Source organism: Desmodus rotundus, chromosome 12, assembly GCF_022682495.2.
Source record: "Desmodus rotundus isolate HL8 chromosome 12, HLdesRot8A.1, whole genome shotgun sequence".
Classification (NCBI taxonomy): domain Eukaryota; kingdom Metazoa; phylum Chordata; class Mammalia; order Chiroptera; family Phyllostomidae; genus Desmodus; species Desmodus rotundus.
In genome coordinates this window covers 42,316,815-42,343,075 of record NC_071398.1, presented here as the reverse complement: position 1 = coordinate 42,343,075, position 26,261 = coordinate 42,316,815, and the positions used below count along the sequence as shown (strand labels likewise).

At 39.5% G+C, this 26,261-nt stretch overlaps 1 protein-coding gene across 10 annotated transcripts in view; it reads left to right on the top strand.

Annotated features, from left to right (window-relative positions):
* Positions 1–17,073, top strand: part of ZNF180 (zinc finger protein 180) — a 30,022-nt gene extending 12,949 nt beyond the window's left edge. For 8 of the 10 annotated variants that reach the window (XM_071220055.1, XM_071220057.1, XM_024569446.4 and 5 more), the window contains 3 exons: positions 1,228–1,302; positions 6,201–6,324; positions 7,679–11,691. In XM_071220055.1, the coding sequence (XP_071076156.1) occupies positions 1,228–1,302; positions 6,201–6,324; positions 7,679–9,417 (1,938 nt within the window). In that variant the 3' untranslated portion in view covers positions 9,418–11,691. Of the gene's footprint in view, positions 1–1,227; positions 1,303–6,200; positions 6,325–7,678; positions 11,692–13,746 lie in introns of those variants that run through there. The other 2 variants (XM_071220058.1, XM_071220059.1) reach the window with 2 other exon arrangements.
* Positions 17,074–26,261: the final 9,188 nt, after the last annotated feature.

The window sequence follows — 26,261 nt, the reverse complement described above, 5'->3', positions numbered from 1 at the left end:
CTACAATATTATTTCCTAAGGAAATACTTAACAGGGAGACTTACATTATGGTTTAAAAAATATTTCAATTAAAAAGATTAAAAAAAGCAAAAAGTGTCTACAAACACTGATGAAATCTGCGTAAAGTCTGTGCCTTAGTTCAGAATATCGTGCCGGTATCGGTGTCTGAGCTTTGACAGGGTTCTGTGGTTGTGTCTTGTAGTAGCATCAGGGGCAGCTGGGTGCAGGGTACACAGGGATTCTGCTCTATTTGTGCAACTTCTTGTAAGTCTTAAACTATTTCAGAATAAAATGATATTTAAAAACATAGTGCCAGTCCAGAAAGCTTGTATCAACTTAAACATCCGCTAAGAGGGTCATCCACTCTATGACCAGCGGGCCGCCATGGGAGGTGTTGTTAGCAACAGGCAGACGGACCGCTCCACGTGGTTGGGGTTTTGGTTACATACAGGGGTTTTGAGCAAATCAGTAAATAGAAAGAGGATAGGCAATGGGAGGTGGAGAAGAAAGGTACAAATACAGAAAGCAGGAAGGCCAGAATAAAATGTTGAATTGTAATGGGAGGTACTGGTGTGAATTTACGGTCTCTAATATATATAGAGACAGGTAATGAATGAAAGAGTTTTACTTTTATCTGATTCAGAGAGGTATCTTTTTGTATATTCACTGGCCATTTTATTTCTTTGTAGTTGAGCTACATTGCATTTTCCTTTGTCCATTTTTCTGTCGAGGCTGCCTTTTTCTCATCGATTTGGAAGAAGTATGTTCAGATATTTATTGCTGGCGCCTTTATTGGTGGTGCTTTCTGCCAAACGTTTTATGAAGTTAATTTATTATTTTTTTTCTTGGTTATGCTGTATTCTGTCTTATTAGCTCCCAAGTCCGAGATGCAGGCATTCAGGCCGGGCCCAGCTGGGCAGTGCTTTTCGTCTCCCCAGTCCCTGTGTCACTTATGGCTGCATTCAGCTAGGAGCCGGGCTGGCCTGGGAGGTCCACGAAGACCTCGTGTGCACGTCTGATATTTCAGTGCCCTTGCAGAGTTCCCACTCCCCCGCTTCCCCTGCACCCCCATGGCTCACATGAGCTTACTGACAGGAGGGAGCAGAAGTTTGGTGTGATGCCTTACAACAGGTGGCATGTCGAATCCTAGCCCACTCACAATGAGAGTTTTGAGCTGTCACTTAGCTCCCTTTATTGTCCTTTCTTTTGTCTATTTTACCTTCTCAGGACTCCCTCCTTCCCCAAGAAATGACCATCAAGGTCGAGAGAGAAGATGCTGGGTCACCGGCCATCCCATCCCAGGTGAGTTGGGCACAGGGCCTCTTCACATTGAGAAGTGTGTGTGGCTGGTTGGTGGCAGAAGCCAGATTGAAGTGAACTGGGAAGTGAATAGGAAGTAATGGGAATGGAGATAAAAGTAGGCAACTTTTACAGAATTAGGTTATCATGAGAGTAATAGCTATGAGGAAATTTGAGACTGAGGGACTTTTTTTTTTAAGGATCGAAAAGGGTTGACTCTTAAGTGGTTGCCAGAAGGAGTTAGTGGAGAACAAGAAGCTAATGATCAGGAGAGATGAGATAGAACTATCAGGCAGGTCCTTGATTAGGGCCAGGGGAATCGGTTCAGAGCATATGTGAGTGAGCTGGCTCTGCAGAGGAAGAAGGGTGCTTATAGGACGAATGAGGTTGAGGGAGTTACTTGTCTCTGAGCAAGCAGGTGGAGTTATCTGTTAGGCATGAGGGTGGGGACTGGAGCGGAGAGCTGTTTGTGAAGTGTGGAGAAGCCTTACAACAGTAATTTTGGATTACGGGAGAACAAGCTGCTCCAGGAAGCCTGTCGGGGTGCTGGTGGGTCTGAAAGGATCATTCCAAGACAGGACCTTTAATTGATAACACACTATCCAGCAGCTTTTGTGGGTCCCCCAAAGGGGGGCATTCTGTAACCTACTCTCTGCAGATGGCAGATTGACATTCAGATTTGTTTAGTTGTTGTAGCCACGTGCGTTCAGTGGAAGCCCTGTAGATCAAGGTAATATTTGAAAGAGAATTTTTGGATATATTTAATAGGATTAAAATGAATGAGCCACAGACTCTAAACTGAGTAATTAAAACAGGAAAGATAAGGAGGACACTAACTAGAAAGGAAAAGAATATAGACCGGTAGATAGCACTAGCAGGCATATCAGTAGAGTTAATGGCCCCAAACCATCCGAGGACAAGAAGGGTAAAGGGAATGACTGAGCAAGTAAAGTGGAGCATTCTGCTAGAGGGCCGAGGGGGCTGGGGGACTAGGTGAAAAAGGTGGAAGGATTGAGAAATACTGATTGGTAGTTAAAAAGCAGTGGTGGGGATGTAAAGTACAGCATAGGGTATGTAGTCGGCAGTATTGTAAGAGCTGTGTATGTCCAGTGCCAAGTGGGTACTGGGAATATTGGGGGGACACTTTGTGAAGAATATGATTGTCTAACCACTAGCTGTACACCCAAAACTAATACAAAATAATACTGAATGTAAGCTAATTGAAAATAGAATTTAAAAATAGTCTGATGTAATAAAAAAATAAGAATCGGATTTAACCCAAGAGTAGGCAGTTCTGTGTGTGATTTGAGAGGCGGGGGACTTTATGTTCATTAAGTCTGGGGTCTCACTCTAAGAGTGGGGTGCCGAAGAGCAGTTCCAGGGTCTGGGAGTTTGGCTAGCCACATGACGTGATGACAGAGCACAGGCTCTGATGTCAGGCAACCTTGAGGTTGTATCCCAGGTGCCAGCCGTAGGCGTGTATGTTAAGTTCTCTAGTTCTTCATCTGAAAAATAGCCCTGCTAATAGAATTTTCTCACAGGGACCTTGTGAGAATTAAGTGAATGATGATGTGTGACATGGATGGCACACTGCCCGGCACCACCCAGTAAATGCGACGTTAAAGTCGGTTAGGTTTATGGTGTTATCAGAGAGCTGTACTAGTAGATCCTGTAGGCCAGCGGTTCTCAACCGGCAGGCCGCAAGAATTTTTAAAGCATGCAATACGTGACTGTTTAGTCAGGGACACTGACCTCTTTTCCCTGTGATTGTCAAGTGGAAAGTGACGACAGCCAACACAATAGCTGTCCAAAGTCAATGCCATGTCTTGAACCATAAACATGTAGGTCATATAATACAGTTGCATCTTAATTGGTCACGTCACATAATAAGGTTGCATCTGATTGGTTAATTCTGGGTACCGGAAATCCTTATGTACAAATATAGGCACCTAATTTTTTTCAAAAAGTCACTTTGGAGCAAAAAAATAAAATTACTGTTTTTTTCTGTAAATCAATCAAAATTAGACCTATTTTTTTTGTCAGATCAGCAAAAAAAATATATTTTAGTGTGTCACAGAATTTTAGTAATTAGTTTATGTGTGCTGTGAGATGAAGAAGGTGAAAATCACTGCTGTAGACAGTGGGAGACAAAACAATTCTAGTTCTTAGAAGTGGGGATGGATCCTAGGTATTCTCAGTCTTCGGGGGATGGGGATGGTGGTGTTTAAGAGGTTAGTAGGACAGAGCTCTAAGAAGTGAGGTAAATGATAAGGGTTTCAGTGTAACCAGGAGACTCACCCCCTTCCCCTTTGATGCTGAGACCCTGGGATGGAAGAGCATGTCCATCCTAAGCCAGCAAGGACTGGAGGAGGGAGTCCACAGGGGGGAGGGTAGGCTTCCATTGACACAGGGTTGTGGAGGGAATATTCGGTGAACATGTTGAAGCTGTAGGGTTTCATTATTAGAAGATGAGTTCCCACGGACACGGTTGAAGGGTTTGGGAAGGAATTTGGAAGAGTGGAGGGTTGGGGCCAAGTGAGAGGAAGAATAGAATGTGTGGGGATAGAAGTTAAGAAAAGCCAGTGGCCACATGTTGAACGACTTTTTTTTTTTTAATCTTCACCCAAGGATATATTTATTGAATTTTAGAGAAAGGGAGGGAAGGAGCGAGAAAAACATCGATCAGTTGCTTCCTGTATGCACCTCGACCAGGGATCAAATCCACAACCTAGGTATGTGCCCTGACCAGGAATGGAACCCGCAGCCTTTCAGTGTATGGGACAACGCTCCAACCAACTGAGCCACCGGCCAGGGCTTTAAGGACTCTTTTGCATGGGTATTTGATAGGCTCTGAGTTTTAGGTGAGAGAAGACCTAAATCAGAATTTGGACCAGGATTATTTTGATATATTTCAAAGTTTATTCTATAGATTAATGTAGTGACATGATTTACCAAATATGTATTTAGTATTTACTATACACCAACACTCTGCTAAGCACCGGAGTTAGAGTTGCATTCTGTAAATGCTTTGTACCTGCTTTCATGGGCTGTAGACTAGTGACAAAAATGACCATTACACAAATGATAAAGTGTGGGCATTTGCCATCATATAGCTGGGGTAGAGTGGGAGGTGCTAATCTAGTCTAGTATTATTTATTTGATATTTGAACAAGCTTGATAATAAAGATACCTACATTAAATAGCAAAGACGAGTACAGGGATGGGCAAAAATGGGTTTACAGATAAGAGTACGTGAAGCACAGTTTATTCTTGTATTATTATCATCATAACTTGCATGTCTTTTTCCATATGCACAACTGTAAACCTGCTTTTGCCCACCCTTATATATTAAATTTATTAGAGAGGAGCATGGATTAGAGGTTGGACACAGTACTATAGATCCATATTCAGCAGAGGTTGAAGTTTGAAAATGGTATTTCTCAATCCCATTTTGGGCTAATCAGGAAAACCTTTGAGATTTTGGTGAAACTTATGGCCCCAACCTAGAAAAATGCAGTACAGCAGCATTTTGCATGGAGTGTCATGGGGTCCACGGACCCTGTGTCCTATTCATGAATTACAGCTTAATATCAGTAACCCTTGCTCTGTTTAAAAAGCCTTTAGTGGCAAGTGGCATCGAGTTTCCTGGCTTTTGCTGCCTTTGGGTGAGGCTAGATCACCCTCAGCACTTCTTTTTTAGATAGAAGTTTCTGCCCACTAGTTTGAGAATAGGTCCATTCCTGCTCAGAGGAGGCAGTCCCTTTTATTGTGTGTGGCCGTCATGCCTGAACATCCCCTAAAGTCCCGGCAGTGCAGATCTGAGTGTGGACAAACTGGAACTGTCATGTGAAGACTGAGGGTTCAGGACAAAGGCCACATTGGCTGTCACTTAATTTCTCAGGGTTTTCAGACATAATAATAATTGCCAGCCTTTATGTTTTGTTCAGTAAACTCTGCTAGTGGCTACGTGTGTGTGTGTGTGTATAAAATTGTGTGTGTATATTATACATACACACATATATAATATACGCATATATACATATATGCACATATATTATCGGTATATATTATATAATTAATTATATATATATATATATATATATATATCATCACAATTAACTGACTCAAAAACCCAATGAGTTGATATGATTAAGCCTAATAAATAGAAATATAATAAACTCATTGTTAAAACACAGATTATCATATTAGATATATATATATATATATTTTTTTTTAATTTAGACATATGCTACTTATAGGTGAGAAAACCCAAGTCTCTTTTCTTCCAAATCCAGTGCTCGTAACCTCTACTTCATTAGGGCCCACGTTTCTCTCATATCTCAGGCATTAGCAAAGTAGAACCTATGGACCACATGCGGCCTACCACCTGTTTTTGTAAATAAAATTTTATTGTAATAAAGCCACCTGTTTGTTTATTTTCTGTGGCTGCTATCTGGCTGCAGCAGCAGAGCTGAGTAGTTGCAATAGACTACATAGTTTGCAAAGCCTAAAATATTTACTCTTTGGCCTTTGATAGAACAAGTTTACTGATCCTAGTGCTGTTATTTTCTTGGGAATTTAGAGGGAGTTCCTATGTGGGAGTTCTATATCCCAGTGCAAAAATCTGAGTAAGCATTTTCTTTAAAGTGATCATAAGAGAAAATTTACATTAGTTCTTATCTGGTGTCTCTCTTTGGGGTTGTAAAAACAGATCCAGCATCCAAAACCCAAAGGGGCGCACCTAGAAGACATGTGTACGCCTCGTGCACCAGAATTCATTGAACACTGGCTATCTCCGGACAACTTCCGGGCCATCGAGTTTCCTCTCTTCCATCTGTCAAACTTTTCTTCCTCTGTGAACAGGAGAAGGAAATGATGCAGGAATGTGTGTCCTGTTTTAGGAAGGAGGGAACTTCAAAATTGTGACTGTGGACTTCACTCAGGAAGAGGGCATTTTGAACCCTGCTCACAGGACTCTGGACAGAGATGTGATCCTGGAGAACCACAGGGACTTGGTCTCTTGGGGTAAGGATATAGTCTCCTTTAATGAAGTCTGCACGTTGAAATTATTTCTTGTTTTCATTGATTAAGAGTTATGGAGTTCAGCCCTGGCTGGTGTGGCTCAGTGGATTGAGTGCCGGCCTGCGAACCAAAGGGTCGCCAGTTTGATTTCCAATCAGGGCACAAGCCTGGGTTGCGGACCAGGTCCCCAGTAGGGGGCATGTGAGAGGCAACCACACATTGATGTTTCTCTCCCTCTCTTTGTACCTACCTTCCCCTCTGTCTAAAAATAAATAAATAAAATCTTAAAAAAAAAAGTTATGGAATTAAGAAGCAAGATTGGCCACACATAGAGTTTTTTGTGCTTTTTATTCCTCAGTGAATATTTAATTTTAATTCATAGGGTAGAAAAGCTTCTTGGGTCTGAGCTTGTTTAATCTTCATGGTTCCCGAAGGACAAAGACTGGGACCAAATTCTGCAGTAATTTTCTTTTGTCTCCAGCCAAGAAACCCAAAGTCCTATGTCTTAACCTACCAGCTTTTCAAAACAGACACAATTTTCTAGTTGGAGCAAGGGTATGAGTATAAAAAGAATTTCCCAATACATATATCCTGGTGAGAAACAGACACATAGGAATCCTTATATGTATAGAAGGTTTGATTGAAAAATTCCCAAAAGACATGCCACATTTTTCTCCCTTTTCCACCTCCTAGTGAAGTGTATACATCATCACTTTTCCAGGTATTCTCTAATGCTTTATTAGCCACCCAGGCTTCTGCTTATGGGCTAACCTCCATTCTCTATAACTGGGAATGACAGGAACCCAGGGGTTCATGTTAGCCCCTAAGGCATTTAGGGGACTCTGGGATAACAGTGTCCCCATTCTTCTTCCTGGTTCAGAGTTGTAGTTTGCTCATGTCTTACTGATATAGGCTCTGCTAGCAAGTTTCATGCCTTCAGAAATTCCCAGAAATGTAGACACTAATTTCTATTTCAGTGAACATATGTTTAACACTAAAGAGGGTGGAAAGGGCCCTTTATTACTTTGCTAAGAATTGCAAAATTGTTTTGAGGTTCTTTTAGTCTGTATAGGTGATCTTAATTTGGAATATGGAAATTTAGATTTGGTATCTAAAGTCTCATGTAGTCAGTAAAATTAAGATTCAATTGTTCCATTTTAATGCCATGTTATACTATTGGGATTTGGTAGTTTTCTTCTTACTGCTTTATCCCACCTTTTTCCTTCTCCATCCACGTTATAATAGCTGAAAGCACATCTACCTGTATTGATATTTTGCATCCTTTCTTGTCAGCTGTGTTCCACTATTCTAGCTCTAACATTTTTTGGCTAGGATGTTTTATTTTGCTTTCTTCCAGACTCGGCAACCACACTTGGAAGAAGAGAATCAACCTCAAAGCAGAGAATTTTTGATGATGAACCATCCCATGGAGTGAAGTTAGAAAGGTTGGCAAGAGATGATCCTTGGTTATCTTCATGTGAAGAAGTTTGGGTTTGTAAGGACCAGTTGGAGAAGCAACAGGAAAAACCAGAAAGACTTTTGAAGAAAGTGGCATTCACTCAAAAGAATGCTATTACTCATGAGAGAGTCTGCAAAAGTGATGAACTTGAGGAGAAGAGTGGTCTGAATTCCAGCCTTCTTTCACCTGAGATGACACCCATAAGAGACCATTTTCACAAACATGCTTCACATGTTAAAAAATTACATCATTCAGTTATGAATAGTCATCAGATGACTAATGACAGTGAGAAGCTATGTGAAAATAATGAATGTGGAAAAAACTCCCAGAGCATTCACCTTATTCACTTTACAAGAACTCAAACAGAAGATAAATCCTGTAGATTTAGCAACAATATTCAGTCTTTTAGCCATGGGATGGCCCTAAATATACATGACAAAATACATGCAAGAGGGAAATCCTTTGATTTTAAGGAATGTGGGCAAGTTTTGAACCATAGTGTATCCCATAATGAACAACATAGAATTCCTGTTGAAGAGAGACAATATAAATGTAGTAAAATCTCCCAGAATTCATCGCTTGCATCAAACATGAGAAATTCTGAAGAAAAACCCTTTGAATGTAACCAATGCGGGAAATCCTTCAGCTGGAGCTCTCATCTTGTTGCACATCAGAGAACTCATACGGGGGAGAAACCTTATGAATGTAACGAATGTGGGAAATCCTTCAGCCGGAGTTCTCACCTTGTTTCCCATCAGAGAACTCATACTGGAGAGAAACCTTATAGATGTAATCAGTGTGGGAAATCCTTTAGCCAGAGCTATGTCCTTGTTGTGCATCAGAGAACTCATACTGGAGAGAAGCCTTATGAGTGCAGTCAGTGTGGGAAGTCATTCAGGCAGAGCTATAAGCTTATTGCACATCAAAGAACTCATACCGGAGAGAAGCCCTATGAATGTAATCAATGTGGGAAATCATTTATCCAGAGCTATAAACTTATTGCACATCAAAGAATTCATACTGGAGAAAAACCCTATGAATGCAATCAATGTGGAAAGTCCTTTAGTCAGAGTTACAAACTTGTTGCCCATCAGAGAACTCACACAGGAGAAAAACCCTTTGAATGTAATCAGTGTGGGAAATCCTTTAGCTGGAGCTCTCAGCTTGTTGCACATCAAAGAACTCACACTGGAGAGAAACCCTATGAATGTAACGAGTGTGGAAAATCGTTCAACCGCAGTTCTCACCTTGTTATGCATCAGAGAACTCATACAGGAGAAAAACCCTATGAATGTAATCAGTGTGGGAAGTCTTTCAGCCAGAGTTATGTTCTTGTTGTACATCAGAGAACTCATACTGGAGAAAAGCCCTATGAATGCAATCAGTGTGGGAAATCCTTCAGGCAGAGTTCATGCCTTACTCAACATCAGAGAACTCATACTGGAGAGAAACCTTATGAATGTAATCAATGTGGAAAAACATTCAGCTTGAGTGCTCGACTTATTGTACATCAAAGAACACATACTGGAGAGAAACCCTTTACATGTAATCAATGTGGGAAGGCTTTTATTAACAGCTCTAAACTTATTAGGCATCAAGCAACTCATACTGAAGAGAAACCCTATGAATGCAACTAGTTTGGGAATTTTTTAGCCAGAGTCTATTCCTTCCTTCAACCCTCCCTCCTTTCCAAGAAAGCACATGTATTGGAAGAATGTATAAAAAATAATGTATGTGGGAAAGCTTTCAGTTAGCCCTCTGTTATTGTGTATCTGGAAATCTCTTCTGGATAAGAAATGGGGGAATATGGATCATACATCTTATTAGCAATTCCATATGCAAAATCAAACTTAGTCTTTGACACATTCCAAACAAAAGTAATAAATATTGGCACTTTTCCTTGAAGAAAGCACTTAAGAGACAATTACCATGACCATTAAATGGACAGTATGCTGTGGAGTGATTGCCAGTGAGGTAGACCTCTTTTCCAATAAAGAGTAAATGAGAATGCTCACACTGGTGGTGGTGTTGAGAAGTTTGAAAATTGCTGTAGTTATTAGAAATTAGGCTGGAAAACAGTATTTCAATGTATCATTTTACAACATGATTTCCCCACTAACTACTTTGTATTCTCTTTCATACAGCACTTTCTCTTACTTGTGGAGATATTGTAAAAACTAGGAAAATGGCTATAATACAAAGTGAAAAGAGTATAGAACATTCATTTCTTCAACTATTGTGATAAAATATTTGTGTCATGAATCAGAATTAAAAGGGATTCTAGTTATATCTATTTGATTTTTAGGTTTATGCCTGGTCTTTTTGAGGGGAAGAAGGGGAATATATAATTTTTTTAAAGATTTTTATTTATTTTAGACAGAGGGGAAGGGAGGGAGAAAGAGGGAGCAAAACATCAATGTGTGGTTGCCTCTCACTGTGCCCCCCCACTGGGGACCTGACCTGGCCCTTAACCCCAGCATATGCCCTGACTGGGAATTGAACCAGCAACCCTTTGGCTCATAGGCTGGTGCTCAATCCACTGAGCCACATCAGCCAGGGACTGTTTTTGATATACTAAATGATATGATGAGTTTACATTAGCCACAAGAAAAAGAAAGAAAGATTTTCATCTCCTTTGACCATTCAGGAAGACCGGACAGCCAGATAACTATTCCTCAGGGTTCTGAAATTTCCATTTGGATTGGGGTGATGAGGTCACTTAGGTAGAATTTAGATTACCCAGGAATGTTCTCCATCAAAAATAAAATATTTTCATGGGAATATGGAACTTGAAATTTAGGCCAGAAAGGGTTTCATAGGAGGGATTGAGATTCATGAGCAGTATAAAGGCAAGTGGAATTTTTTTTCATATATCCAAAGCAGTGTAAAGGAGTTCTATTTTTAAGGTAGTTTTCCTCCCTCCCCTCATGTAGATTGTCTTTTTTTTTTCTCTGAAATAGGGTCCTCGATGTGAGAGTCCTCTGAGTGGGAAGGCACTGCCCTGGCTAAGTGCTCATCACTTAAGCTTGCAAGAAAGCTTTTAGTGTGCTAAGATTTGTATCTTCTCATTGATTTTTTTAAAGATTTGGTTCACATGTCTTCCTGGCCCTTCCCCCTAAATCATGAATACTAACCCTATGGATTATGGACCTGGAATCTCTGCTCCCGGAGCATTAATAAAAAAAAAATAATCAGAGTTGAACAGAGAGACCTGAGGATAGAGGTTAATTCTCTGGAGAAAGAAAAGGCTAAAGTGACATCTGATAGGGTGGTTTCCCAGTAAAATTCTGTCCCTGGGACATGACCCTAAGTGGAGCCATCTCTGAGGATTAAGCCAAAGAGTGCAACACACCAGGAAGTGACTGAGTTCTGGGGGAACAAGTGTCAATGGCTGGGAAACTGGCTTGCCGCCCCAAGAGAATCTTCAGTTGGTCCATGACTGTACACACAGAGGAACAGCAGGGGTTCTCCATGCATTGTCTTTTGGAGAGGACATAAAATTGTGAAACCTGAGTAGCTCCCCTGCCCCAAATTTTAGGTAAAATTGATGTCAGTGCTAGGTACAAGTGGATTATTGTCGCTGGGCGTGTTGAATCTTACTTTGAAGGTAAGGAGCCATGATTTCAAAAATACGTATGAAGCCAGATAGCGAAGAAGAAGGGCTCTAAAGATTTCAAGTTTGGGAAGTGATCTATTGCAAAGTAATCTCTTGAGTAAATGTTAAAAACATTTCATTGAAAATGAGAAGTTGATAAAATGGCAAAAAAAAGATTGAAGTGAGTGTGTGTGTGATTTTCTAGGCCGGGTTGAATATGAGAGTCGTCTGTGTGAGTTATATCAGTTTGTAGGTGGTGATTTATGGTTGCCAAGTGTTTTGAGTAGGACATTCAATAAATAAACAAAAATGTTAATTTCTATCATTTTCTCAATAATTTCTCTTTGTTGGAAAGGTAATCTTTTAATTACAAAAATGGTCAACCAAAATGAAAAGAAGTTAAAGTGACAACATACCAAAAATATGTGATTAAACTTCTGAACCTAAAACTCAGGATTAAAAAAGGGAATCAGTAACTTGACTTTAATGACATGCATGATATATATCATATATATTACATCTATATCTATATGTGTATATACATATATACCATGTAATTTTATTATATATAATATCTCCCTTGCATTAAAATTCTGTGTAAAACTCACAAAAATAAAATAGTACATTGCCATAGAAAGAAAGAGATTTTATAGGTGAAGTTTCTTTCACCATACTCCAGCAAAATTAGAAATGAAGGGAAGGTGACCAAAATGTTTTTTAACTGTGTGGATGTTAAGAAGTACTCCCCTAGACCCATTTGTGTTTTACATTTTTTCCAGTTTTAAGGAGATATAATTGACGAGCTTAAGTTTAAGGTGCACAACATAATGACTTACATATATTGTGAAATGATTACCACAGTTAATTAACATGTATCATTTCATATAGATACAAAAAAAGGACAAAATGTTTTTTCCCTTGTGATTGGAACTTTTAAGATTTACTGTCTTAGCGACTTTCAGATATACCACATGGCACTGCTTCTTCCATACATGCTTTTTGTATTTTTTAATTTCTTCTGGATTTTGTGCTCAGTATTATATTTTCTGTATGTTTTCTTTAGTATTCTTGATAAGACTAATTAATCTTACCTCGACCTTTAGAACTTTATCTTTAAAAAGTCAGTATTTTTTGTTTGTTGAAAGAGGTTGCACGTGGACCCAGTTCCCTCTAGAAGACTTGATGAGTCACAGCAGCAAATAGCATTTGGCTCTTCATAAATTGTAGCAGCCTGGGTTCTTAGTTGGGAAGCACATGAGCCAACTCTAGCAAGTTGATTCAGAAAAAGGAGTTCATTAAAAGGGTATTAGGTGGCTCCAGTTATTGGCAAGAAAGACTGTGTTGGGGGCTTTGTTAACAAAAGTAATTAGCAAATCATGCTGCAGGGCCTATGAGAGTTCTTTAATGTTCTCAAAGTTCCTTAAGACACATTCATTTCCTTAATATATCTCTGCATTGATTACTTATGGTCCCACGTCTGGGGCAGGTGCCTAGGTCTGGTGGAAGCTCTGTGGGAGGGTGGGAAGTCGGGGACGCTAGTGCCTGGTGTTTCCTGGAGAGTCCATAGTGGTTGGTGGGCTCTACCTTCCACTCACTCTAGTTGTGTGGGCAATTTGTCATTCACAGAATTGTTACTCATTTGCTAAGTGGCAGCAAAGAAAAAAACAAGATTTCTGGTGTAGCCCACCCTTTTGCCTAGCCATTATGTTAACATGTTGTTCACTTTCTGTACTTACATTGTAGATGTAGCCTCCTACTTAACCTAATACGTCTCTTACAAGCAAAAACGTGTGTACCCCTCTCGTCATTGCATCCAGTTCCAAGTCTGAGATCTCTGGGTGGTGTCCATTCCTTTTCTACAGTTCAGATGCTAAGCATTAAGAAAAAAGATCGTAAAACCAGGTCAAATTTTACTAAGCTAATTTCAGTAACCTTGCTTGTTGCCAGTAGGTATTCAGAAGCTTTCTCAAATCACTGTTGTGAAACCACTATGTTGGTGACATCGTTTTTACTGCTTCGGACAATTGAATCTGTATTTGGGTCCATCTGGGGTCTAACTAAATCAATGACTTTCATTATTCTGCAGTAAAAATAGCATTGTTACTTTTAAAATTTTCACTTTTGACATTTGACAAGTGGATTTTCATGTTAGAACAGTAATGTCAGGTTTTCAAAATATCTTCTGGCCCATATGGTATTGATTTGTAATCCACTGAGGATGGCATTTCAGTGGACGCAGGCTGACAAATAGGGTTGATACAGTTTTCCCCGGCCCTCGCATCACCTGTCTGGACTCTTCCACATCTGTGCTCTGTTGAGTGTGCATCCTGAGGTCACGACATTCTTCATGACCACTGCCTCTCTTCTTTAGGGAGGATTCCTGGAATTTCACTGTTGGGTGAAGTTCTTGAAACATGGATAGTCTCGGATATCGTACCTCCCTCCAGTACAGGTTCCACTGGTTCGTCCCCTGGCAGTGTTTGCTGAGGTCTGGATTGTTGATACCTGTGCCTTTGATGCACTGCACCACAGAGCCGACAGGTTGGTGATTCTTTTCGCCATAAGCACTTCCTCTTGTTCTGTATTTGGTTTGTCCACATTTTTTCTCCACCGTTATTTGCTTTCTGAAAGGACAAGAAGCACACACACTACTCCTTCAGGCTGGAACTTTCTGTGGGTGTAAGTTCCTGACTTTTTTTTTTTTTTTTTGCATTAAAAAAATGTCTAGGCCATGCCATTAACCTGGGTTGGTAATTTCTTTTTAAAAACATATAAATATGTAGAATGCAATCATAAGTGGAATATGCTGAATTTTTAGAGTGGTGATTAGGTTATAAAAGGACATAACAGAAAAGCCAGAGGGGATTATTCTGATAAAGTCTCAAACCATTTCATTGTATTCTCTAATATTACTATTCTCTACGAATTGCATGGGTTTGCCATGGGTGATACTGGTGAACTTCCTGCTTTAGTATTTTTTTACTAAATACTTGCACTGGGGTAGAGGCAGTTGGAAGCTGGTCATGATCTGGTGCTTTAAGTAGATGTTGCTGAGTGTTGATCTTTAGACCTGTATACAATACAACCAACTCCAAGATGTGTCCCCAAGGAACTGGACACCCAGTCACCACAGGCTACACCCATCCTTGAGTGCTGCAGCCTCTGTCTGTGGATGGTGTCTGATTATAGCTGCTATGTCCAAACAGGAAGGTGGGAAGACTGCTGTGTTTGGGGTATTGTTCTGTTACTGCTGGGTAAAGTTCAGTTGCGTTGCTTTTATAAAAGGAAAACAAAAGTTTCTAGCTTTAAAAGAAACTGCAGAATTGTGGGGTATTTTGTATTTATAAAATATTCAACTTGGTCAGAAAACACTGACTGAAAAAAAATGTTTAAGTAAAAGATGGAGACGAGGTTAAAACAAGAGTTAAATTGGAAACAGCAGAATTAGTTCATGCCCTTAAAGGCTGGGCAGCCTTTGGGTTGCACATCATCCTGAGGACCCATCACTTATGCAGCAGCAGCGAGGAACCAGGGTTGTTTGGTGAGTAGCTTATCTCAAGGCAGAACAATAGAAATGGGCTTGGAATGTCTTGCGGGTAATAGATAAAAACATTTTCAGATACATTTGCATGATGTGACATTGGACATAGGGGCCACTAACCTGAGTGGAATTCCTACCAGCCATTAGGAACACTTAGAGCATTGAGAAACCATTAGCTGTCAACAGCTGGACCACAGTAGGTCTGCACAGAGCCACGGGTTCATTGTGAGATGCAGTATCAAGTGCTGCGAAAAGGCACGTCCTGGTTTGCTCAGGATGCTAATACAAAAATACCATAGACCAGGCGGCGGAAGCAACAAACAAGATCAAGACCTCAGCGGATTCCGTGTCTGTTGAGGACCCACGTCCTGGTTATTAGATGGCCCTCTTGCTGTGTCCTCACATGGGAGGATAGTTGAGACGGGTCACTGGGGCTTCTTTTATAAGGTCACGAATCCTATTCACGTGGACTCTACCGTAGTCATGACCTAATCACCTCCCAAAGGCCCTCACCTCCTACTACAGCCTCATTGGGAGTTAGGATTTCAACATACGAATTTTGGGAGCACACAGCATTCAGTCCCTAACAGGCACAACTTCTAATAGTCTTCCCAAAAGATGCTTATTGGTCAGTCCACATCATCCTGCAGGCAAGTGGCGGGTCAGCATCTCAGCTTGTGACATGATAAGATAGGCTTACATATGGGTTCATACAGGAAATAAAACCTTCACAAGATGATTTAGAAACTACAGGTTTCATCTCAGTGGCTGAAAGGGGCATCGAAAATTCCTACTCAGGCCCCTCACTGACACTCAAAGGTTGGCCTCTATTGTGTGCCTCTCTGGTGGATGGACCATGAGCTGTGTAAGGAAACATAAATGGGCCCATCCTCAGTATATTTAGTTATGTTTATCATTGAAAGGAGCAGGTTTTAAGAAGTGATGGGATTATTGACAATTCACCTTTAGTGAGAGCCCATATTTTCTCTGTTAGAATTTAGGAAGAAGACGAAAAAAAATGAATATGGCCTATGCCATTACATGGGGGCGGGGCAGGGAAAATGGAAATTATCCGGGAGAAATACAGAGCTAAGGAACCACATATCCAAATAAGATTTCAATTGACACTTCTTTTCCAGTTTGTTTTCCTTAATCCTCCTGCTTCTAACAGTTGCTCCCATTGGTCAGGGTTGAAAGACCCCACACCACTCAGGGTTTTCTCAGGATTGTGTAGCAGGTGTGCTAGAAGCTGATGGAAAGAAAATACGGGCTTACTTCCTCTTGTGGAAACAGTGTCTGGGGTACTACCATGCATCTGAGACAAGTGAACCAAGTTTTATTTGTAAATCTTTGAAATAAACTTTTAACAAAGAAAACTCCAGGTGCACGTGACTTCTCTAGCTAATTCTCAAACATTTAAGGGAAAATTAATACCAGTCCTTCATATGTTTCTAGCAAATAAAAAAAAAGATAACATACTCCAACTTATTGTATATGCTATCAGTATAAACCTGATATCAAAACCTAATAAAGACATTAAAAGAAAACTAATACATACTAATACAAACATACTAATACATACATAATACATACTAATATCCCTGATTAACAAAGATGCAAGAATGATTATAATAAATTATTTGTAAGAAATCAAATCCAGCAGTCTGTAAAAAGTATAGTAGGAGTAACAAGGTTAGTTTAACACTTAATAAGTAATGTGATTCACTGTATGAGCAAGCTGAAAGAAAAATACATATTCTCTTTTAAAAAGATGCAAAAAACACATTTGAAAACATTCAACACTCATTCATGATTTTTTAAAAATCAGTAAGCTAGGAATGAAAGAGGTCTTCCTGATCCAAGGACTCTACGAAAACCCTAAAGCTTATGTCTCACTTAATAGTTAAATACCGAATGCTTTCTCCCTACTACTAGAAACAAGGATGTCTTTCACCACTTCTATTTAACATTTTATGAGGCTCTAGCTGGGAGAATAAGGCAAAAGCTACTGAATAACTATGGGGTCAAGGAAGAAGTAACGGGAGAAATGAAAAGATACATAGAGACAAATGAAAATGAAAATACAACATGCCAAGATTTTGGGATGCAGCAAAAGCAGCATAAGAGGGAAATTTATAGCAATACAGATCTATCTCAAAAAAATAAGGAAAACTTCAAATAAAGGATGTAATCTTACACTTAAAGGGACTAGAAAAAGAAAAACAAAGTCCAATGTCAGTAGAAGGAAGGAAATAATAAAAATTAGAGCAAAAATAAATGAAAGACTAAAGAGACAACAGAAAAGATTATTGATAAAGAGCTTGTTCTCTGAAAAGGTGTGCAAAATTTAAAACCTTAGCTAGCCTTACTTAGGAGAAAAGAGAGAAGACTCAAATAAAATCAGAAATGAGCCATGACAGGTGTAGCTCAGTAGGTTAAGTGTCGTCCTGCAAAATGAAAGATCGCTGGTTTGATTCCCAGTCAGGGCACATGCCTGGGTTTCGGGCCCAGCCCCTGGGTGGGGTGTGTGTGATAGGCAACTGATCGATGTTTCTCTCACGCATTGATGTTTCTCTCCCTCTCTGCCTCCCTTCCCATCTCTCTAAAAATAAACACAAAATCATTAAGGAAAAATCATAAATGAAAGAGAAGTTACAATGAATACCACAGAATTACAAATAATCATAAAATAATACTATAAAAGGCTATATACACCACCAAATTGGACAACCTAGAAGAAATGGATAAATTTTTAGAATCATAAAAACTTCTTAGGCTGAATCATGAAAAAACAGAAAGTCTGAATAGACCAATCACTAGTAAGGAAATGGAAACAATAATCAAAAACCTCCTAAAAAATGAAAATTCAGGATAGGTGGCTTAAATGTTGAATTCCACCAAATATTCAAAGAAGATTTCATATATATCCTTCTCAAAGTCTTCAAAAAAAATGTGTAGGTGGAAATTCTTTCTAACTCATTTTTACAAGGTCAACATTACCTTGATAACAAAACTAGGTAAGAATAACACAAAAAAGAGAATTACAGGTCAATACATCTAATGAATGCAGTATATGCAAAACTCCTCAACAGAATATTAGCAAATCAAATACAACAATACAAGGAACATACACCATGATCAAGTTGGATTTATTCCAGGGATGCAGGACAGTTTAACATCTGCACATCAAACACGATACACCACATTAACAAAATGAAAGATAAAACGTTACATGATCATCTCAACAGATGTAGGAAAAACATTTGATAAATTACAACATGAATTTATGATTAAAACACAATAAAGTGGGTATAGAAGGAAAGTACACCAACATAATAAGGGCCACATATAACAAATCCTTAGCTAATATTATACTCAATATTATACTAATATGGTGAAAAATGAAAAGCTTTTTCTCTAAGATCAGGAACAAGACAAGGGTGCTCACTCTCACCACTGTTATTCAGCATAGTACAGGAAGTCCTGGACAGAGCAATTAGGAAAGAAAATAAAAGGCATCAAAATTGGAAAGGAAGAAGTAAAACTGTCACTGTTTCTGGATGACATTATAGAGAAAACACTAAAGAGTCCACCAAAAACTATTAGAAATAATATGTAAGTACAGTTGTGTAGCAGGATACAAAATCAAGATATAAAAATCAGTTGCATTTCTATACACTAACAAACTATCAGAAATAAAAGTAAAACAATGCTATTTACAATTGCTACAAAAAAAAATATCCAGGAATAAACTTAAAGGAGTTGAAAGTACTGTATGCTGAAAACTACAAGAAGTTGAAAAAGACACAAAGAAATGGAAAGATATTTCATGCTCATGGATTGGAAAAATTAAAATTGTTAAGCTGCCCATATTACCTAAAGCAATTTATATTTTAGTGCAATTCCTATCAAAATCCCAATGACATTTTTCAGAAATATAACAAAGTAATCCTAAACTCTGCATGGAGTCACAAAAGACCCCAATAGCAAAAGCAATCCTGAGAAAAAAGAAGAAAGCTAGAGGAATCACACACCCTGATTTCTGACGATACTACAAAGCTATAGTAACCACAACAGTATGGTGCTGGCAGAAAAACACAGTGTAGAACAGAATTGAGAGCCCAGACGTAAACCCACACATATATGGACAACTAACTTACAACAAAGGAGCCAAGGGAAAGAAAGCTCTCTTCAATAAATGGTATTGGGAAAACTGGATAAGCCACATGCAAAAGAATGGAACTAGAACACCATCCTCCATCATACATAAAAATTAACTAAAAATGGAGGAAAGACTTGAATGTAAGTCCTGAAACAATAGAATACATACAATAACACATAGCACTAAGCTGCTGGACATCAGTCTTAGTGATGTTTTTGTGAATTTGACTGCAAAGACAAGGGAAAGGAAAATAAAAATAAACAAATTGGACTGCAGTACACTCAAACGCTTCTGCAGAGCAAAGGAAACCATTAACAAAACAAAAAGGCAACCAACCTAATGGGAGAAGATATTTGCAAATGATATTTCTGATAATATCCAAGATCCATAGAAAAAACTCATACAACTCAAAAAATCTGATAAAAAATGGGCAGAGGATCTAAATTGACATTTTTTTCATGCAGGTGGCCACAGGCACATTACAAGATTTTCAACACCCCTAGTCATTAGGGAAATGCACATGAAAACCACAGTGAGCTGTCACCTCACACCTGTCAGAAGGGCTCTTATCAGAAACAGAAGAAATAACAGGTGCTGGGAAGGATGTGGAGAACACAGATTGTGTGTGGGTTTGTAAATTGGTGCAGCCGCTATGGAAAACAATAGGAGGCTTTTTAAAAAGTTAAGACTGGAACTGCCATATGATCCAGCAATTCCTCTTCTGGGTATTTACCCAAAGAATGTGAAACACTAATTTGAGAAGATATATGCGCTGTATGCTCATTGCAGCATTATTCACAGTAGCCAAGATTTGTAAACAACCGAAGTGTCCACCCAGAGATGAGTGGATAAAGATGTAGCATATATATATATATACACACACACACAGGAATAAAAAGATAAAATACTGCTATTTGTGACATGAATAGATCTTGAAGACATTATGCAAAGTGAAATAAATCAGAAAAGAAGAAAAACCATATGATTTTACTCATATGTGGAATATGAAACAAGAAAAAAAAAATGAACAAACCAAACCAAACCAAACAAACTTGTAGGTACAGACAACAGAATAGTGTTTGTCAGAAGGAAACGAGGGTAAAGGTGAGAAAAATGGGTAAAGTGAGTGAAGTATATGGTGGTAGAAGGAAACTACACTTTCGAGTGTGAGCATCTAAAGTGTATATGGATGTTGAATTATAATGCTGTACACCCGAAACTTATATGTTATTAACCAATGTAATCTCAACAAATAAATAAAATGTATTGTTATATAGTGAGGCTAGTATGATACAGAGAACAAACTGTTGGTTTACAGATTGGGTGAGGGGTGGGTAAAAAATGTGAAGGGAATTAAGTATAAATTGCCAGTTATAAAAATAGTCACAGGGATGTAAAGTACAGCACAGGAAATATAGTCAGTAATATTGTAATAGCTTCCAGTCAGGATGGCAGCATAGATAAATGCAGTGCTTGAATCCTCCCACAACCACGTCAAAATTACAGCTAAACTCTAAAATGATCACCATTCAGAACTGCCTGAAACCTAGCTGAACAAAAGTCCTACAACTAATGATATAAAGAAGCCACAGGGCCCTGGCTGGGTAGCTCGGTGAGTTAGAGAATCGTCCTGATACTCCAAGGTTGTGGGTTTGATGCCCTATCAGGGCTCATACAAGAAGCAACCAATGAAGGCATAAATAGATGGAACAACAAATCAATGTTTCTCTTTCCCTCCCTTTCTCTCTCTCTAAAAGTAAATAAATAATTTTTTTAAAAAAGAAGAAGCCACATCAAGACTGGTGGGAAGGGCAGAGATACGGAAAGAGCTGGTCCCATGCCCACGTGTGGTGGATAAAAATCGGGATGGATATCTTGGCTGTGGAGTTTCCCCCTGAGGAGCGAGGTGTCCCAGCCCCAAATCAGGCCCCCTAGCCCAGGGTTCCAGTGCCAGGAAGAGAAGTCCCCATAACTTCTGGCTGTAAAAACCAGCGGGGATTGTGGCTCAGTGAGACAGAAGGCTTCTGGAGCCCCAGGCATTTCTCTTAAAGTGCCCACACATGAACTTACTTGGACTAACTCCCTCTAAGCTCCAGTGCTGGGGCAGCAGCTCAAAAGGCACCAGGGACATACAGGAAGGAACTGGATTGACTGAGATTGGGGCAAGAACTGAAAGGACAGCTTTCTTCCACACAGAAGTGCTGGCAGAGGCTGTTGTTCCTTTGCTGAGCCATCCCCCAATAGGGGCACCATATCTGAGCCTCCATCAGCCTGGCTAATGTTGTTCACCTGGCTCGGTGATACCCTGAGACCCTGCCCCACCCAACTGGTGGGCTCACCCAAGCTTTCAAGTGGCTTTTCCATACAAATGGCCTGTCTTAGCTCATGCTTCAGACTTTCCTAATATCTCTCAAACAAGCAGCATCTGGCCTTAACATGCCCTGTATCTTTAGCTAAGTTGGCTCCAGGCCTGGCACTATGGGCAGCTGGCCTTTGTTTGCTGCTTGGCTTCTCCTGGACACCTCCAAGCACAGCAGAAGTAGCAGCCATCTAAGATCATTTTGTAGCTCATGATGGGAAGCCCTAGCAGAACATAGGTGGTTGCTGACCTTGATCTGCACCTCTCAAGAGGCCCCAGAGCCAGTGCACCTGGTGGACAGCCTCAGACCACTTCAAAGCACCACCCAACCACATCCACAGGTGACACACTCAAGGGTCAGACTCAGGGGGCACCAGAGCCCTGCGATGTAAGTCCGGCTCTGTTGGGGCACACCTGAAATGAACTGTTCAGGTGAACAGGAGACTGTGCCACTGGACCATTCAGGACATCTACTATATCAGGCCACTCTACCAAGCCTAGGAGACATAGCAGCTCTACCTGATACACAGAAACAAACACAGGGAAGCTGTCAAAATGAGGAGACAAAGAAACATGGCCCAGATGAAAGAACAGAACAAAACCTGAGAAAAAGAACTAAACAAAATGGAAACAAGCAATCTGCTAGATGCAGAGTTTGAAACACTGGCTATAAGGATGCTCAGTGAACTTAGGGGAAGAGTAGATGCATTTAGTGAGAACTTCAACAGCATAAAAAAGAAACCCATGAAAAGAGCCAGTCAGAAATGAAGGATACACTAGTTGAAATGAAGAATAATTTATAAGGAATCAACAGTAGAGTAAATGAAGCAGAGAATCAAATCAGTGATTGGAATATAAGGAAGCAAAAAACACCCAATTGCAATACCAAAAAGAAAAAAGAATTTTAAAAATGAGGATAGTATAAGGAACTTCTGGGAAAACTTCAAGTACACCAACATTCGCATCATGGGGTTGCTGGGAGGAGGAGAGAGAGAGCAAGAAAACGTATTTGAAAAAATTATAGAAAACTTCCCTAACCTGGTGAGAAAAATAGACACAAGTCTAGGAAGTGCAGAGTCCCAAACAAGGTGAACCCAAAGTGGCCCACACCGAGACACTTCATAATTAAGATGCAAAAGCTAAAGGCAAAGAGGTTATCTTAAAGGAAGCAAGAGAAAAGCAGTTAGTTACTTACAAGGGAGCTCCCATAAAACCTTTGGCTGATTTCTCAACAGAAACTTTGCAGGCCAGAGGGATTGGCAAGGAATTTAGAATCAGGACAGGCCATGGCCAGGCAGCTCAGGTGGTTAGAATGTTGTCCTGATATGCCAAGGTTGTGGGGTTCATCCTCAGGCAGGCACATATAAGAACAAGCGACTGAATGCATAAGTAAGTGGAACAACTAATCAATATTTCTCTCTCTCTCTCTCTCTAACCAATAATTTTTTTTAAAAAATTTAAGGACAGCTCTGGCTGGTGTGGCTCACTGGATTGAGTACTGGCCTGTGACCTGAAGGGTTGCTGGTTCGATCCCCAGTCAGGGTACATGCCTCGGTTGCAGGCCAGGATCCCTTGGGGGCACGCAAGAGGCAACCAATTGATGTATCTCTTGCACAGATATTCTCTCCCTCCCTTTCTCTCTTTCTCCTCTCTCTAAACATAAATAAATAAAATCTTTAAAAAAACAAAATAAAAAATTGAAGGACAGATAAATAGCTTCCCAGACAAGAAAAAGCTAGAGGAGTTCATCACCACCAAACCAGTATTACATGAACTGTTAAAGGGTCTTCTTGAAGAAGAAGGAGGAGGAGGAGGAGGAGGAGAAAGGAGAAAGAAGAAAGATATGAACAATAAAATGGTGATAAATACATATCTATTAACAACTGAATCTAAAATAAATAAATAAATGAACAAGCGGAACAGAAACAGACTCATAGATACAGAGAACATTTTGATGGTTGCCTGATGGGAGAGGGTTAAGGGGATGGGCGAAAAAGGAGAAGAGATTAAGAAGTACAAATTGGTAGTTACAGAATAGTCACGGGGATGAAGAGTACAGCAGAGGGATACAGTCAGTAATAGTCCAATAACTATGTATGGTGCCGGATGGTTATGGGAATTATCAGGATGATCACCTAGAGCGTCATTATAGACATTCTCTAATGTCAATCACCGGGGTGTACACTGAAACTAATATTATATTGTATATATCAACTGTAATTGAAAAGTAAAAATGATTTAAAATTTATAAAATAATATTGTTAATAACTGTGTGTGGTGGCAAGTGGGTACTGGACTCATTATGATCACTTAGGTATATACATGTCTAGTCATTATGTTGTACACCCAAAACTAATATAACATTGTATGTCAACTATAAAAAACAAAAAACCCCAACTAGTAGTTTTTCTTAAACTTAATTGTATTAAAGCATTTTTTCTCTCTAGCTGGTGTGGCTCACTGGATTGAGTGCAGGCCTGCGAACCAAAGGGTTACTGGTTCAATTCCCAGTTAGGGCACATGCCTGCGTTGTGGGCCAGGTCCCCGGTTGAGGGCACGCAAGAGGCAACCACACATTAAAAAAAAGAAGATACTATATTATCCCAAGATAGACAAATTGACCAATGAGACGGAATGGAGAATCCGTTTGCATGATCACCTGAATTTGAGTCAATAAAAGAAACAATTGGATATTCTTGTGGAAAACTATTCTGAGTCCTACCTCACTCCATTTGCAAAACTAAATGGCAGAAAGATTAAAATTAAGAACTTCTGCTCATCAAGAGGCACTACTAAAAGGTGATAAAATAAACCATATAGTGATAGTTTATTAAAAAAATATATAAGCCATATAGTGATATTAAAAATATATATCAGACAAGACTCATAGCCAGAGTACATAGACATATAAATTGTGTATTATATATAAAATATGTATCAGTCAAAAATATAACAATATAGCATATGTATATATTTAATAATACTATTAATAATAGCTTTAATACAGCAGAATAAAATATATAGATCAGCAATTTTCTTTTTTTAAGATTTTATTTATTTTGGGGGGGGCAGGGAGAAAGAGAGGGAGAGAAACATCAATGTGTGGTTGCCTCTTGTGTGCCCCCTACTGGGGGCCTGTAACCCAGGCATATGCCCTAGGCTGTGAATTCGATCCGAGATCCTTTGATTCACAGGCCAGCACTCAACCACTGAGCCACATCAGCCAGGGCTGGATCAGCAATTTTCAACCAGTGGGCCCCAAGAATTTTTAAAACAGGCAATTTCTGACTATTTAGTCAGGGGCACTGACCTTTTTCCTGTTGATCAGGGGTGTCAAACTCATTTTCACCGGCGGCCACATCAGCCTCGCAGTTGCCTTCAAAGGGCCAAAATAATTTTATGACTGTATAAATGTAACTACTCCTTAACTGTTAAGGAGTTGAAATTACATTCGGCCCTTTGAAGGCAACTTCTAGGTTGATGTGGCCCCTGGTAAAAATGAGTTTGGCACCCCTGCCTTAGATTGTCAGATTAAAAAAATGGCAACAGCCAACACAATAGCTGACCCGTATGAATGAATCAAAATTATACCTTTTTTTTTTTTTTGGTCAGATCATCAAAAAAACATTTTTTGGTGTGCTGCAGAATTTTAGTAATTAGTTTATGTGGGCCATGAGATGAACAGTGAAAATCGCTGTTCTTGATCATCATCATAGTTGTGTACTTGGATGACTGTGCTTCTAAGTCAGCAGATTAATTTTAAAAGGCCAGCACCATCCCTGAAGTGTCTTTAAAGGCCACGAAGGTCACAGTTTGGGGGAGGCAAAGATCTCTGTCAGCGTGTGTTTTCTGATGGCTTGGACACTTCACACATACGTGAGAAAACCAAATCAGACACCCCAAGTGTCACATTAGGGAATTCATGCTGATTTCCATGACATAATTCTTACCACATTTGCCATCCTTGAAAATACTGTTCACTCTGACATGATTTTCAGACACAAATCTGCAAGGATGTTACAGAGACTCTATCAAGGCTAACGCTGCATGTGTCTGTAGCAGAAGGAATGCTTTCGCCCACAATTATCAGAAAAACTTGCTCCATATTTGCGGTGGCTTTGGCGGTTGTTTGGTCGGTGCAGCGGTTTAACAAGATCACCGAGGTCCCCTTTCATTTTATGTTCCTGCTTTGCTGTCTACACGAAATGCTTCGTTTAATGGCCTAGTCCCCTCAGGATTGTATTATGCAATAATGCGATAGCACGCTTGGCCCATCAAATTGGAAAAAATGAAAGACAATGATTGTTTCTGGTTTTGATGATAACTGAGATTGGAAATATAACTTCATTGGTGGACTAGGTGGTAAAGTATCTAAAACTACAGAATCCGAAGCAACCACTTAAAATGATTTCATTAGTGATATGAAAAGCTGCTCAGGATACATGGAGAGAAAAAACAAACCGTTCCAAATATGGTGATGACCATTTTGTGGGGAAAAAAAATTTTAAATACATATTTAGTCACATAGGAGATTAGGAACTACATCGGCCAGGGTACTAATGATGCTTTTTTCTGGGTGCTACGATTATAGAAGAACTTTCATTTCGCTCTTTTAAAATGTGTTTCCTTACTTTTCTTAACATTCTTTTTTCTTTTCTTTTTTCCTTACTTTTAACATTGACTATGCACTACTTTTGGAATTAAAAAAAAAATAGTGTAACAGTAACTTGTACCAAAACATCAACAGTGTTTTTTAAAATATATTTTATTGATTATGCTATTACAGCTGTCCCATTTTTCTCCCCTTTATTCCCCTCCGCCCTG